The following is a 15,963-nucleotide window of genomic DNA, read 5'->3' as shown; positions in this document are numbered from 1 at the left end:
TAAGATCCGGATATCATCAATTAAAGATCAAGCCTGAAGACATTCCGAAGACCGCATTTAGAACCAGATATGGGCATTATGAGTTTCTAGTGATGGCATTTGGATTAACCAACGCACCAGCAGCTTTCATGGATCTAATGAATCGAGTATTTAAGAAGTATTTGGATAAATTCGTGATCGTGTTTATAGACGACATCTTGATCTATTCTAAAACAGAAGAAGAGCATGTAGAGCATTTGAGGATAGTTCTGGAGATACTGCGACATGAGAAGTTATACACAAAGTTTTCCAAGTGTGAATTTTGGTTAAAAGAAGTACGATTTCTTGGGCACGTGATTAGCAATAAAGGAGTGGAAGTGGATCCAGCAAAGATTGAAGCCATAATCAACTGGGAGAGTCCAAAAACACCAACGGAAGTAAGAAGTTTCATGGGATTGGCAGGTTACTATAGAAGATTCGTGCAAAATTTTGCGAAGATAGCTACGCCATTGACAAAGCTCACCAGGAAGAACCAGAAATTTGAATGGGATGAGAAGTGCGAAGAAAGTTTCCAGGAATTAAAGAATAGATTAGTATCTTCTCCAGTGTTAATTTTGCCAGATGATCAAGGAAATTTTGTAATTTATAGTGACGCATCGTACAAAGGACTGGGATGTGTTTTGATGCAGCATGACAAGGTGATAGCCTACGCTTCAAGACAGTTGAAACCACACGAAGAGAAGTATCCAACGCATGATCTGGAATTGGCAGCTATAGTATTTGCATTGAAGATTTGGAGGCATTATCTTTATGGGGAAAAGTGCGAGATCTACACGGACCACAAGAGTTTGAAGTATATCTTTACCCAGAAGGAATTGAACATGAGGCAGAGGAGATGGCTAGAACTAATCAAGGATTACGACTGTACTATTAACTATCATCCAGGCAAAGCAAATGTGGTGGCCGACGCTCTGAGCAGAAAAGAAAGGTTAAACATGATAATTTCATCAGAGGAATTGATCAGGGAATTTGAGAAGCTAGAAATAGAGGTCAGCATTCCAAGTATGTCTACAGAGGTATTGTGTGTAATGTCTTTTCAACCAGAATTATTAGAGAAGATAAGAAGATGTCAGGAGGAAGTTATGAGCCATGAACGAGACAGTTTGACGGGGGAAGAAATAGGGAGTCAAAAGGATGATAAAGGGATATTAAGATTTTCTTCCAGAATATGGATACCCAACATAGCCGAGCTGAAAGATGAAATTCTTCGAGACGCTCACAACTCCAGATACTCAATTCATCCCGGAAGTACGAAGATGTATAGAGACTTAAGAGAAAACTTTTGGTGGCCAAGCATGAAGAAAGAAATTGCAGAATGGGTAAGTAAATGTTACACTTGCCAGCGGGTCAAAGCGGAACATCAAAGGCCCAGTGGACTGATACAGCCATTGGACATTCCAGAATGGAAATGGGAACATATAGCGATGGATTTCGTAGTTGGATTACCGAGGACCAGGGCGAATCATGATGCTATTTGGGTTATTATCGACAGATTGACGAAGTCAGCGCATTTTCTTCCTATCAACGAGAGATTCTCAATGGATAAATTGGTACGGTTATATCTTAAAGAAATTGTGACAAGACACGGAGTTCCAGTATCCATAGTTTCAGACAGAGATCCTCGATTTAACTCAAGATTTTGGAGAAGTTTTCAAGATTGTCTCGGAACGAAGCTGAACATGAGTACCGCGTATCATCCGCAGACAGACGGTCAAAGTGAAAGGACGATTCAGACTATTGAAGATATGCTAAGGGTATGTACACTAGATTTTGAAGGTAGTTGGGACGAGCATTTGCCATTAGTTGAATTCTCCTACAACAACAGTTATCATACCAGTATTGGAATGCCGCCTTACGAAGCTTTGTACGGTAGAAGATGCAGATCTCCAATATGTTGGGAAGAAGTTGGTGAAAGAAAGATTTTGGGTCCAGAATTGATTCAACAGACGAAGGAGAAAATCGAACTCATTCGGAAAAGACTAACAACAGCTCAAGATCGTCAACGCAAATATGCTGATCCTACCAGAAAAGATATGGAATTTGAAGTTGGTGAAGCAGTGTTATTAAAGGTCTCACCTTGGAAAGGTTTATCAAGATTTGGGAAGAAAGGAAAGCTGAGTCCGCATTATGTTGGCCCTTTTGAGATTTTGAAGCGTGTGGGAAAGGTTGCTTACGAATTAGCGTTACCACCTCACATGCAGCATATTCACAACGTGTTCCACGTGTCAATGTTGAAGCGTTATTTGCCTGATTCGAATCATGTGATAGAATACGAGCCAATAGAGATCCAGCCAGATTTGTCTTTTGTAGAGCAACCAGTGCAAATTTTAGATAAGAAAGAAAGAGTGCTTAGGAATAAGTCTGTATCTTTAGTGCGAGTCTTGTGGAGGAATCCCAAGGTTGAAGAGTCGACTTGGGAGTTAGAAAGCGAAATGCAAACCAAGTATCCTCATTTATTTTCCTAGGTTGATTCTGAGGACAGAATCCTGTTAAGGGGGGAAGGATGTAATAACCGGGAAAATTATGTAAATATTATATGTTAAATAAATAAATATTATGTGTTTTATAAATTTAAAGTGATTATTGCCATGATATTAGATGTTATAGCTGTTATGTGTGTTTCTGTGCGGGCCAGAAAATTTTTCGGTTGATTAAAATATGTTTAAATTGCAATTATATGAACTTATCTGCAATCGAGACGCGTATTTATTAGCGTCTTTATTAAGATACCTGTTTTATTTGATTTTATGCGCGTTTGAATGCATTTTACGTGTTTTCGGGGTTTTCTAGTAATTTAGGGATCGTTTCTGTATTTCAAAAATCAGTGGACCGGGACCCCACCGGGACATCAAACCCCGCAAAATATGTGTGTTGTATTTTTATAGAATTATTCGTATTTCAAATACCCGGTATTTTTGCATTTTTGAACTATTCGCAATTTTTGGGAAATTTTGATAAAAAAAAAAATTGTAATTATATATATGTTATATTTTAAAAAACATTTCCCTGTAAAGTATTATTTTGGGCGTATAATTTCAGATTACGAAATAAAAAGGTACCGAGTTATGATTTATCGGGAATATTGTTACGTATATAAAAAGCTTACATGTTTATCTGTACAGTTTTATAAAAATAAAAAAATTAACAGATAAAGCTTATCAGTTTCTTCTTATACTGTAAAAATCTCGAAGCTTTGGTTTCAAAGAATCAATCCAAGCAGACGATTCAGCCACCCGTTTCTAGTGATTTTGATTTCGAAATATAGATTGTGATTCCCCGATCGATTTGATACCAAGAACACGAACCAAGGTCCCGTATCTTTCTCGTTCCGTGTTCGTCGGAATCGACGAGAATCGGACTTCTTTATTTCATGAATTTTCGATTGTTTTAATGATTGTATGTTGTAGTAGAGATTATAAGGATGATTTTGGTATAAGGATTGTATAGTTTTGGTTAGGAATTGATGAAACTCGAATTATGCCCTGTTTTTGAAATCAAAGTTTTATATTTGTTATTGATCCTTTGATGTTTATAAGATTATTGATAGTCTGGGTGTGAATTTAGCTTTGGTTTGATACCGAATTCATAAGTTTTGTTGAGTTTTGAGCATAATTGATGTTCACCGGATTTTCGCCGGTTTCCGGTGATGAAACTCGTCGGAATCGACGAGTTGCTTGTTGTTGGTGTTGATTGATGCTTGAATCGTAATTAGGAATGAAATTAAAACTCGTTACGCTGAAAACCGGACTGAATCGAAGGGAAAATGAGTGTTGTTTAAACCGCCGGAATTTTCCGGGTTGCCGGAATCAACCGCCGGATTCTGGGTTCATAAGAACTCCGGCGGGTCGTTCTTGGTGACCCGTTTAGCTTTTGGATCCGACCCGCATTTGATCTGTTATTTCCAGAAACCCAGACTGAAAACCTGTTTCTGATTTAATTTTTTTTTATTTCAAAATTCATTTTATTATTTTCAAAAATACAATTTGATTTAATTATTTATAATTTATTTTAGTTAATTATTTATGAATTTAATTAATTGATTAAAAATCAATTAATCAATTAATTTTATTTATAAATAGTTAAATAAATGTAAATTATTTATAATTAATTCAAATAATTCCTAAAAAAATTATTTTTAGGTTTTAAAAATTATATTTTGGTATTTAAAAATCAATTAATATTATTATTAATTGATTTAAATCTATTTATTTCTTATTTTATTCATAACAATTAAACCGTTCGTCCGTTTAATACGAAACGAACGCGTACAGACTCAGAAAAATATTGTGTTTCCAATAAAAATACTTTTGAGACCTAATTTCTTTTATATTGCAATGTCATTTGATTTATGCATCAGTTTGAGTCGATATTTGATTGGTAAATGCTAATATTGAACTGATTTTCATTCTGAACGCACTGAGACGTACCCCTTAATGATTTGACTTATGTGTTACATAAAATATGTGAGTACGTGTTATATAAATGCCATGATTACGTGTTACGTGATATACATGCTATCTGTTATAATTTTAAAATGCCATGCTAGTTATAAACGATCGGGTAGATGTCAAGACGTATAGTTACGTCGATTGAGTTTAGTTCTGTCAATTAAGATAGTCCTTTTGTTTATAGAATCGAGTAGCAAGGAGCGCCGTCAAGTGTTAGACGGAGATAGTAGCCAGCAGTTAGAAGCAGAGTTAAAGTAAGAGATTATTGAGCATACCAGGCAAGTACCCCTAACTTCACTTATTGTTCAGGTGACGTTTATTTTGAATTATATTATGCAAGTACCTTTATTTTCATTTATCATTCAATTGATATTGACTCCGAACTTTATTCTTTCGATTCCCATACTATTCTAAGTTCAGAATAGTTAAACGTTTTATGTATTTCGCTATAAATCACTCTATACAGTGGAACATTGAATTGAGATTAGCAAATAACTAATTATTCTAGTTATTTCGCCATCAGTTATTGAGATAACTCCGGACCATATGACATGGGGAGTTGAATAGATAAGGATGTCATTGATCCGACTCCTTTAATCAAAATTGTTTTGTGAATTGATTCTTGGTTAGCACAAGAGACCGAGGCACCGGTCCAGCGTGAGTTATTATACGAAAGTGTAATATCTTGCTAGGCGAATATATGCCTTCTTCATGGATATCCAATAGGTACGGTATGGCTGCGGGATATCGATACCTATATTTACGGTATGGCTGCGGGATACCGGTGTTGTTTCATGACTGATCATCAGGAACAGCATAGTGCATAATTGTGTTTTATTAAACTGTCGCTTAAACTTTAAAGTTTATATCAGCTTCTGATTTTACTCAGATATTGTTATTGTTGTTCATTTACAAACTTTATACTGCTTGCTGAGCATTTCTTTCGCTCATACTTGTTTATCAATCTAATCTTTCAGCTAAGCCAGAGCCAGCTTGAGATCCAGGTTTGGTCAGAAGTCGAGTGTTTGTAAATAGTGGTGGGTATTCCAGGTAGACTGTTTTGGGACGCTTGGATAGTCTAGAGGTTTGTAATAAAATTTGAATAATCTGTAAAACTAGTTAGACTTATGGTTTGTAATAACACTTGATTTGTAGTAGTGCCTGTTCCATACTATAACCTGTGATCGGTCCAGTGCAGGTAAAGGGGTCGTATTTATTATATTATTCCGCTGTGATTATTTTATTTTAGTTTATTGGCGAGTGACCCCCAAATCTAGACCCCGGGTTTGGAGGGCGTCACAAAAGGTACCTGAAAATTATGAGATCTCAATGAATTATGTCCATAACGCGAAATTACTGTATCGTGGAAGTATTGAGGTTGATGATGTATATGTTTTTTCCGTGGCATCTGATATTATTATGAACTCCGATCCTGAACCACAAAGTGTGGAAGAGTGTCGACACCGAGATGATTGGCCAAATTGGAAAATTGCGATTCAAGAAGAATTGCAATCCTTGTGCAAGAGAAATGTATTTGGACCTGCAGTCCAAACACCAGCTGGTGTAGTCCCTGTCGGGAATAGATGGGTGTTTGTACGAAAATGAAATGAGAGAAATAAAATTGTGAGATATAAGGCCCGGCTAGTAGCCCAGGGATTCTCTCAAAGACCTGGTTTTGATTACCAGGAAATATACTCTCCTGTGATGGATGAAGTTACTTTTCGTTTTCTAATGGGCATGGCTTGTATGTAAAAACTGGAAACACGTTTGATGGACGTTGTGACAGCATACCTATATGGATCACTTGATAGTGATATTTATATGAAAATTCCTGAAGGGTTAAATATTGAGGACACTAAGCCTCGACATTTGTATTCTGTTAAATTACAACGATCATTGTATGGTTTGAAATAATATGGTCGTATGTGGTACAACAGGCTTAGTGAATACTTATTGAATAATGGATATGTTAATAATCAAGTGTGTCCTTGCATTTTTATTAAACGATCATCAACTGGTTTTGTTATTATTGTTGTATATGTGGATGATTTGAATATTATCGGTACTACTGAAGATATTACTAATGCTGCTAACTATTTGAAAAATGAGTTTGAAATGAAAGATCTTGGATGGACAAGATTTTGTTTAGGTATACAGGTGGATCACTTATCTTCAGGAATATTTGTTCATCAATCAAACTACACTGAAAAGATTCTTGATCGGTTCTACATGGACAAAGCTCATCCACTAACCACACCAATGGTTGTTCGATCACTCGAGGTTGAAAAGGATCCTTTCCGTCCTAGAAAACAAGATGATGAGACTCTTGGACCTGGAGTTCCATATCTCAGTGCAATTGGCGCTCTCATGTATCTTGCAAACAACACACGGCCTGATATTGCATTTGCAGTGAACCTGTTGGCAAGATTTAGTTCTGACCCTACTAAAAGGCATTGGGATGGAATAAAACATATATTCAGATATCTTCGAGGGACAATCGATCTTGGACTATTCTTCCCAAACAATTCAAGATCACGGCTAGTTGGATACGCAGATGCTGGATACATGTCAGATCCTCATTTTGGGCGATCACAAACAGGTTACCTATTTACATATTGTGATACTTCTATCTCTTGGAAGTCTACAAAACAGACTATGGCTGCAACTTCATCAAACCACGCAGAATTACTAGCAATTCATGAAGCAAGCAGAGAATGTATTTGGCTAAGGTCGGTCATTCAACATATTCGAGAATCAGGTGGATTATCAAGTATTTCAGACTGTCCTACTGTTCTATTCGAGGATAACTCGGCCTGCATCAAACAACTTAAGGAAGGATATATTAAAGGGGACCGAACAAAACACATATTGCCAAAATTCTTCTACACTCATGAACTTCAAGAAAATGGTGATATTGATGTTCAACAAGTTCGCTCATGCGATAATCTGGCGGATATACTTACAAAGTCACTACCTACATCAACATTTGAGAAGCTGAGAAATAATATGGGTATGCGGAGGTTAAAAAGTTTGCTACATCAAAATGTCAGAATGTGAGACATTTTATTCAGGGGGAGGCTGTACTCTTTTTCCTTCGTCAAGGTTTTTATCCCACTGGATTTTTCCTTGCAAGGTTTTAACGAGGCAGTCAATCTTTGCAATAACTCGCATTTGACAATCAAGGGGGAGTGTTAAAATATTTGAATAAATATAAAGTGATTGTTAAAGTGTATCGAGAAAGTCTCTCAAATCTTATCGAGGAAGACTTGTAAAGTTTATCAAGGAAGTCTTGTAAAACTTATTGAGGAAGTTTTGTAATACTTAATAAAGAAGATTTGAATAGCTTACTTAGTAAGGCTTGTAAACCAACTACTATAAATAGCTCATTTAGCTAATGAAATAAAACATAATTTTTCTCTCCATCTTCTATTCTCCTATACTTCCTCTACATTAAACATAACTAATATTTTGAATTCAAGTTTATAACATATACTTATTTTTATTTTTAATCAGGGACAAAATCTGGAATCAAGAAATCGTGGATGCGAGTTTCAATGACCGTGATAAATGCATTTCAGTATGCCCATTAGCGAGAGGAAACCAAAAGATGCTTTAATCTGGGCTTTCGCAAAAGATGGACAATATAGTGTAAAGAGTGCTTATATGTTGGGGAAATCTTGTAACTTTGATCAGCTTCATCAAGTTTGGGTTGATATCTGGGGCTTGGATGTATCTCCGAAGGTACGCTATCTTTTATGGAGAGCATGCTCTGGGACTCTTCCTGTAAGGGGGATTCTAAAGCGTAGACACATGATTGAATTTGAAGATGACATATGTCCAAGGTGCAACTCAGCTTCTAAATATGTATGTTGTGGGAGGCTACTGGATGTTATCTGCTTGTTCCTTCAGACGAAATTAATTGTTTTATGAGCCTTCTAGTCTATTGGCAAACTCACTAATACCATGTTTGTTTAATGGTATTAAGCGGGGATAGATTTATAATCTTTTAAATTTTTTCAATCCCATATTTGTTTTGTAAAAAATTAGGTCATGTTTGTTTAATGGTTATTCAAGGATTATAATTGTTTAAATTATCCTATATTCCAATACCAAGTAATATCCGTCAAAACAAACATATAATATAATTTAAAAGGATTATATTTCAATACTACAGTTAATCCTTCCAAACAAACTTATGATATGACCATTGGACTAATTTTGATGGGATTAGTTATCCCCGGATTATTATCCCAAGATTATAATCCATGAAACAAACATGGCCTCTGTGTCTTGATCTGTTGCTCTATATAAATAATTGGACTTCCAATTTACATGTATGGAAGCATTAGCACTATATATACACATCTAACTATAATGAGTAATTTTAAACAAAGAACAAGGAACAAGAGATAATCCTATGATTTTGCAGTACAAGCAGGAGGCAAGAGATGCCCAGAAAGTCTAGGCGAAACGTTAGCACACTGAGAAAAAGCAGGTCCATCCTTTCCTGTGTACACCAAATTTATGTTTGTCATCTCCACATTCTGGCACGGTATCCCTCTGCTGCATACTATCTGCACTGCTAGTTTTGTTGACGATGTTCCTCGTATCCCTTTAAAGCGAACATCACTGATCTTTACTCGCGAGGGTGCCTAAACAAAATTATGAAAAAAAGAGAGTAAATATACGAACTTCAGTAGTTCCCCAGGGTGATGCAAGTAACTCAGCTGCTGTAGTAAAAGACTCGGGCATATACCTGGTTCTCGCAATTATTATAGGGACAATATTCTTGATTCACCATAATTGGAGTACCGACATTTTTCATTTCTAAATTCTCAAAATGCAGGTCTCTAGCAAGGCCATTTGGCGAAGCTGGCCATGTCTTAATCCTCACCCCAAACATAGTGTTGACGAAATTGCAGTCTCTGATCGTTACTCCAGTTACAGGTTGTTCATCATGATACTTCCCTAAGCTCCCTACACTCATTCCGTGCCCTGGTCCACATGTCACCTTCTCCACTAACACCTGTTGACTGCCATCTCCTAACGATACACAATCATCACCAGTCTTGATGTTAGAGTCCCTGATTGTCACTCCATTCGACCGCCCAATGTGAATTCCATCAGTGTTCAAACTGTTCTCAGGTGCAACGATGGTTAAACGACGAAGAGTCAAGTTCTGACAACTTAGTACATTCATATGAAACAACTTGCTATCGCGGGAGGTCACGTGTTGAATGATGGAATTCCTTAGGCTGTTGAATCTAATGTTCTGCTCAATTTTCACAACAAAAGACCAATGTGAAATTTTCTGAACCTTAATATATATAACTGGAATAATCATTAGTGATTTTTGTAACTGAATTTATGAACATCGGGGATCGTAAGTTACAGGTAATGTTGAGGTTGTCCTTGAGAATTTTTTGTTTCAATATTCAACATGGATTTAGCATCAAGTGAATTTTTTTTGCATAAGGTATTATCAAATGCAAACATATTATAGCATGAGTTAATTACGATGGGAAGGGAACTGCATTTTCCAGTTTTTGCGCAATCATTTTTGGACCAGGCCTCTGATCCTTGGCCGTCGAATGTACCTCCAGAGAGCGTAAAGTCATCAATGGATTGGAAAATTATCCAACCATCCTGGGACTTAAGCTTGTTAATGTCAACGGGAGCTATAAATGTTCCTTGAGACCGAACTGAAATGGGAGCTTTACAGGGACCCTGAAACATAACTGGTCCAACCATATATGTTCCTCTCCTGATTACAACCGTGCTTGGTTCTGCAGAACTGCATGCTTTTTTCCATGCATCCATAAGAACCTTCATCAGATATATGATCGAAAAATGCACCATTAACTTCATAAATAATTTGCATGTTTGCTACTCGATAATGTCAGGAGATACTTTCATTTTTTTTACAGTTTCTTGATTACCTTGCTATTGTCAAAACAACCATCTGCCTTGGCGCCAAGATCCTTAATGTCGACATAGGTGCCATGGCTTTTGTTGATTAATGATATCAATACAAGTAAAAACCACAAAATTCCAGATTGAGTTGATCCTATAGTCATGACCTTGAATTCTATATGAAGATGTTGGGATTAAATTTGGTGAGAGACAAAACATGTAGTCTTTTTAAGAAAATGCTGAAAGCCACAAAATATGAATGGCTGTAATAAAGAATCTAAGAATTTTAGTTATCTTCCTAGTCATATCTAATTTTGCACATTGTTGTATTGTATCCTGTGCAACATTACATCAATTTCAATTTCTGCGTTAAACATCTAGCAACTAGCACTGTGGTTTTGATCCTGGCCCGGTTGTGTAAGAGGGAGAGTGATGATTAAAAGGTTTGAATGTGAAGAAAGTATTCACCGTGCAGCTTTGGGAGTTCAGATAGGTGTTAGGAGTTGTTTCACATCGTTTGTGGGATGGGCAGTTTGCTAGCATATAAGCAGCCAGTTATCTCTATTAGTATGAGGGCTCGACTCAGATCGGACAATATCATACTAATTTAGCTATCTTAAAATCGAGTTTGAGTTGAGTCCAGTTGAGCATACTTTTTAGTTTTCAGCATCAATTCATGTTTAGTTTCTTCTGGCATTGGTTACATAGCCTGAATGGCTGGTACCATGATAAAGCAGAGGAAACTCATGTAAAACAATACTGTATATATCAAGAAAAAGAATACTATCATACAATGCTCGTAGAGCAACCCACAGAAAGAAAGAGGCCACGACTGAAAAAAAATATGCTACAAACATGAAATGGTAAATACTACTCTCCCACAAATATATAGAGGGCCCAAAAAGTTCTCATAAAGAGAACATATCAACCTAAAGATAAATAAATATGTAACAAAGTACAATCTGTTTTAGCACACAATCTAAGCTGCTTGTGGCCTATAACCACCATGTCCATATCCATTAACTCCATTTCCATTTCCATTTCCATTAACACCCTGTGGGTATTTGTCTGATTCATCATCTTTCCTCTTTAGAACAATAAACCATGTCAAGGCCTCTAAAATTGCTGCAACAGCAGCCAGAAAGATAATAACACCAATGTATGCTCTTTTCCATTTCTTAGCCGGGTCCAAGATGTCGAATCCTTCAAAAATGTTGGCTATGCTCAGAGCTATGACTGCATATCCGATGGCGTGGTGGTATATGTTCCAGTACAATCTGTATTTGTGATCCTTCTTTGGCCTCAAGAGCAGGGCAAATACCTGAAATTAGGACACAGTAACATAAATTTTAGCCTCTACTTTAGTGCAGATATTAAAATATGCATTGCATAAATACCAATAATCAAGTACCTGAAGAGTTCCGAGGCAGAACAAAGTTATACCAATATTTCTGTGCTTGTCATATGTAATTCCAGGGGAATCACTGCCGAGTTTGAGGCCAGTACCCCATCCAGCAACACCGACGATGTAGGCTGAGGATTGGCAAAAGGCGTGAAGGTAAAACCAGGCTGGATCAGCTGATTTAAATACCTTCAAGTACCTAGCTGTCAATGCCCCCAAAGGCAATAAAATTCCCCAGGCCACTGTGTTCAGCACACCATGAACCTGTAAAATCATCAGAATCAGAATCCAGTACCGATCATGCCTTATCTTTAAATAGATTGCTAATTTTCTCAAAGAACATCGGTACATCACATATGAAAATTGTCCCCAACATTAGACTCTTCATCAACAAAGACCTAGGATCATGAACCAAACCAACTAATCGGATCCTCAAACAAACTAATAACCACTTAAACCGGTTGAAGAAACCAAAATTTACTAATAGGTGAATAAAATCATATATGATACTCATACCGCAAAATTAATTAGTCTAGGCAGAAAATTTGAAAATAGGAATAAAATCAAAAGATTGATTGACTTACATTTCTTTTTCGTCTCTTGGAGTTCCCAACACCACCACCAGCACTAGTTTGACCTGAACTGAAGTCCACAGTTCCAACAGAATTGGTATTAGCTGAAGCTAGTGCATGTGCACCTGGATTATCACTAGAAACAGGCCCTTCTTGCCACACTTGATTAAAACTTGTGCGCCCTGTTGGAAGTTTCAAGGTAGCATATATAATGATCTCACTGTTACTACTCAAAAACTCTGCTCTGATCATTGGAACCTCAAAGCTCAGTTTCCCTGCAGTCAAAGTACTAATACCAGTGGACGCTACAGGTGAAGTGTAAGCGCTCATTTGGCCACTTGAGTTCTGGAAAGCCACCAAGCTTTGAGCACCAGTCATCCCTGATTTATCAATATTTAGTGCCCAAGCCACCCAACGTGAGGTTGAGACACCACCGTGTCGAAACGCTATATCAGCAGTGTGGTTTGTGGGATCATAAGTCCAATGCAAGAATGAATTTTGTACAGGCAGGCTACTACAAGTGCTGAATTTTGTGTTACTTGAGAATGCATAGTTTTTACAATCTTGAGCTAAAGTTGATGCAAATGCATAAAACAGGACACAAGAAAACAGCAATGTTTTTTGTAACCTGTCCATTGATCTCAACTTGAGATTTAGCTAAAGAAAGATCAAGCTACTAAATTTAAATAGACCAACCAAGATTTGTAGACTTGCAGATTCTGAGTATTTGGCCTGTCAATATTGATACACAACTACCCAAGTTGATTTTGCAAGGCAAGTCTTTGGTTTTGTAAGAAATGGAGAGGTTGAAATTATCAATGAGAGAGAAGGGTTAGTAGACTTTTATAGAGACAGGTTATACAAGGAAGGTGGAAAGGAAGACAAGTTGAGTAATTTTCTGAGATTTGATTATTGGTATAGAGTTGGAGGGTTGTTGACTGACCTATTCTTCCGTAGAAACTTGCTGCATGTACATGGTACCTCTGATCCTCGTCTAGCAACATATTATATTATTAATATTTTATTATTTTTCCTAATTTTTTTAAAGTGAAAAATAAAGTGTCTATTCATTCTTGCCATGTATAATGCGAAGTTAAAAACTTTTATTTTATTACATTTATAGGTCGATAAAATTATATTATAACAATTATTTGTTACGGATCCGAACATTGTGCCCGTGGATGAATAGTTTAAAGAGTAAAAACAAAGGAATAGTTTGGTAGTAGTATGGTTATAGAAGCAGCCTGGAAAGTCCATGAAATTTGTTTAATATGTAAAGAAAAAGTATGAACATATATAATGTGTACAAATTACGTATGAAAATGTCCCTGTTTTCTGATTAGTCTTCCATTTCACAACAACTCTTCTCTAGTAACATATCTATCTTCAGGAATCAGCTCAGCTTCAACCATCAACCCATCAAGTAAGATAGGAATTTTTACTTTAATTTAAGGGCATAATGGAAAGTTAATGCTAAACACGCGTCAAGATAATATTTATTCACTTGAAGATCATGTGTTTTATAGAGAATATATTGATCACGGCAATAAACTTGTTTATTATTTTTTTGAAAAAAAAAATAGGACACATACTCGGTTCTCTGATATTTTAGTCTCGGATCCCAAATTTTAACTTTCATCCAATAAAAAATTTAGAAACTTTTTAATGAATCAAAAGTTCTTCATTTAAACTCCTAGACAGTTAATGTTCTAGAAATCGATTTAGCCAGCCGCCTAGACTGTCCCTAGGTGTTAAATGTAGCAAAATATATTTGAACTAAATTAGATGATTTTTCTTAAAAACCGGTCAAAATAGACAGAAAAATGGTCTAAGTGATCAAAATCAGTATCAATGGAGTATCAATGGACCAGTAAGTAAGTGAAATTAATCGGGATTAATTGATCAAAACTAAAAATGGTCAATATAAGATAAAATTATATGTTACAATTTTTTAATTAAAAAATAAAGCTAATATATGAATCGGAACATTTACCTATTATATTTGATATACTACTAAAACAAGGGTATTTATACTGTACTTATATAAAATATATATTTTTAATATTACAATTAAGTAATATATGAAATAATATTTAAATATTACCAATTAATGATTGAATTAATAATTTTAATTAATCTCCGACTACCGATTTAATACCCAACCGAATTTTTTACTAACATTGCTAAGGCCTAAGAATACACTAGCTTGTAGCTTCTGAGTCATTTTTAGGATTTTAATTTGAGCAGAAATTTTATTTGCTGATATGCGAGTGTGTTATTTTTCCTCCTGTACAATGAACAGAACTATGCTTATAAACTTAACAAATTTAAATCGGTTATTCGGGATTGAGCTGCAGGTAATAAAACTTGATCAAAACGACGTTTCATTACTGATTTAACAATTTTAAATAATATTATTGATAAAATTTATATAAATACAAAGGGTTCATTATTATTATTATTTTAATTTATAACTAATCAGTGCATGATACATGATATTGGAACAAGTTCAATATAAGATACAAAATAACTATAATTATTGTTATAATTTGGTATCAAAAAAGTTTTTTGTTATTAAAATAAAATTTCAATTTCAATACTAGTTGCATCTTGTATTCAAATAATTTCTAATTTAATTAATTTTTTATCTCTTTCTCCTAAATTTTATATAAAATTCACCACTATGCATTTTATTTGTGATTACTTGATGATATGATCTTAATACATAAATACATCCTTGAGTTAAACTTAAAATTAATGATATATTTATGCATACTTACATTAAAGAATAAAACTCATTTATAGCTGAAGTTTTTAATATTTGATTTCAAATTATAAAGATACAACACTTTTAGCATTGCAGTGAACCGACTCTTAGTGATCAATTTTGTCCACCATTTTGGTACCTTTAATAGTATTCTGAGTTTGCTAATTTTTCCAAAATTGAGTCAAGTTTAACGTCCCGAAATTTTACTGTCCGACAATATCATAAGTGAATTTTTTGTATATCGTAAAAATTGAAAAATAATTATTTTTTAAAAATTCTTTTTGTTTGCAATTTTTTTCTTTCATGTTAGTTACAGCCTTATTCATGTTTATGTATACCTCTATATATAGTCGAACGATTCCTTGCTTTCAAATTATTGTACCGCTCTTTGAGAAATGATTGCTTGGTATGTTAGGGGTGGCACCGGGATTAATCGAAACGGATTTAGCAAAACTATACTGGTACCTAATTTTTTATTGTCAAAATTGAATTCAAACCTGAACTTATAAAAATCAAATCATCAAATCCGAATCCGTCAGATTTTGTTCAAGTCGAGTTGGGGTTAAAATATTTCTACTAAATTGCATCTTTATTCTCACAAAATATAGGGAAGAATTATTAGAATTTGATTCAAGCAGTCTCTAGTGTAATAATTTGTGCAAAGTATAATTCTTTTTAATACTAATATTTGTAACAAAGTATGTTATATATTATATTGATACGTATATATAAAATAAGAAATAATACAGGTTCCCGAAATCAATCCCATAATAGATATCAAATGACAAGTGGCAAAATTTTATTGGTAATAATTTTTATAAA

At 35.1% G+C, this 15,963-nt stretch overlaps 3 protein-coding genes across 3 annotated transcripts; 1 reads left to right on the top strand and 2 right to left on the bottom strand.

Annotated features, from left to right (window-relative positions):
- Window positions 1-6,716: 6,716 nt before the first annotated feature.
- On the top strand, window positions 6,717-8,549 carry LOC141685874 (secreted RxLR effector protein 161-like). The gene is made up of 3 exons (XM_074490953.1): window positions 6,717-7,216; window positions 8,066-8,228; window positions 8,535-8,549. Exons 1-3 carry the CDS (start codon window positions 6,717-6,719, stop codon window positions 8,547-8,549), a joined length of 678 nt encoding a protein of 225 aa, XP_074347054.1.
- A 129-nt stretch (window positions 8,550-8,678) lies between these two features.
- Window positions 8,679-10,564, bottom strand: LOC141685866 (exopolygalacturonase clone GBGA483-like). The gene is made up of 4 exons (XM_074490946.1): window positions 10,427-10,564; window positions 10,005-10,313; window positions 9,244-9,759; window positions 8,679-9,139 (listed from the first exon to the last, which is right to left on the bottom strand). Exons 1-4 carry the CDS (start codon window positions 10,562-10,564, stop codon window positions 8,903-8,905), a joined length of 1,200 nt encoding a protein of 399 aa, XP_074347047.1. The 3' UTR covers window positions 8,679-8,902.
- Window positions 10,565-11,144: 580 nt separating this feature from the next.
- Window positions 11,145-13,241, bottom strand: LOC141707037 (cytochrome b561 and DOMON domain-containing protein At5g47530-like). The gene is made up of 3 exons (XM_074510004.1): window positions 12,387-13,241; window positions 11,812-12,066; window positions 11,145-11,721 (listed from the first exon to the last, which is right to left on the bottom strand). The coding sequence occupies exons 1-3, from the start codon at window positions 13,008-13,010 to the stop codon at window positions 11,380-11,382; spliced, it is 1,221 nt and encodes a 406-aa protein (XP_074366105.1). The 5' UTR covers window positions 13,011-13,241; the 3' UTR covers window positions 11,145-11,379.
- Between the last annotated feature and the right edge of the window lie 2,722 nt (window positions 13,242-15,963).

Source organism: Apium graveolens, chromosome 2 (genome assembly GCF_009905375.1).
Source record: "Apium graveolens cultivar Ventura chromosome 2, ASM990537v1, whole genome shotgun sequence".
Lineage (NCBI taxonomy): Eukaryota > Viridiplantae > Streptophyta > Magnoliopsida > Apiales > Apiaceae > Apium > Apium graveolens.
The sequence above is the reverse complement of the archived record's forward strand: the minus strand, read 5'-3'. Positions and strand labels throughout refer to the sequence as shown.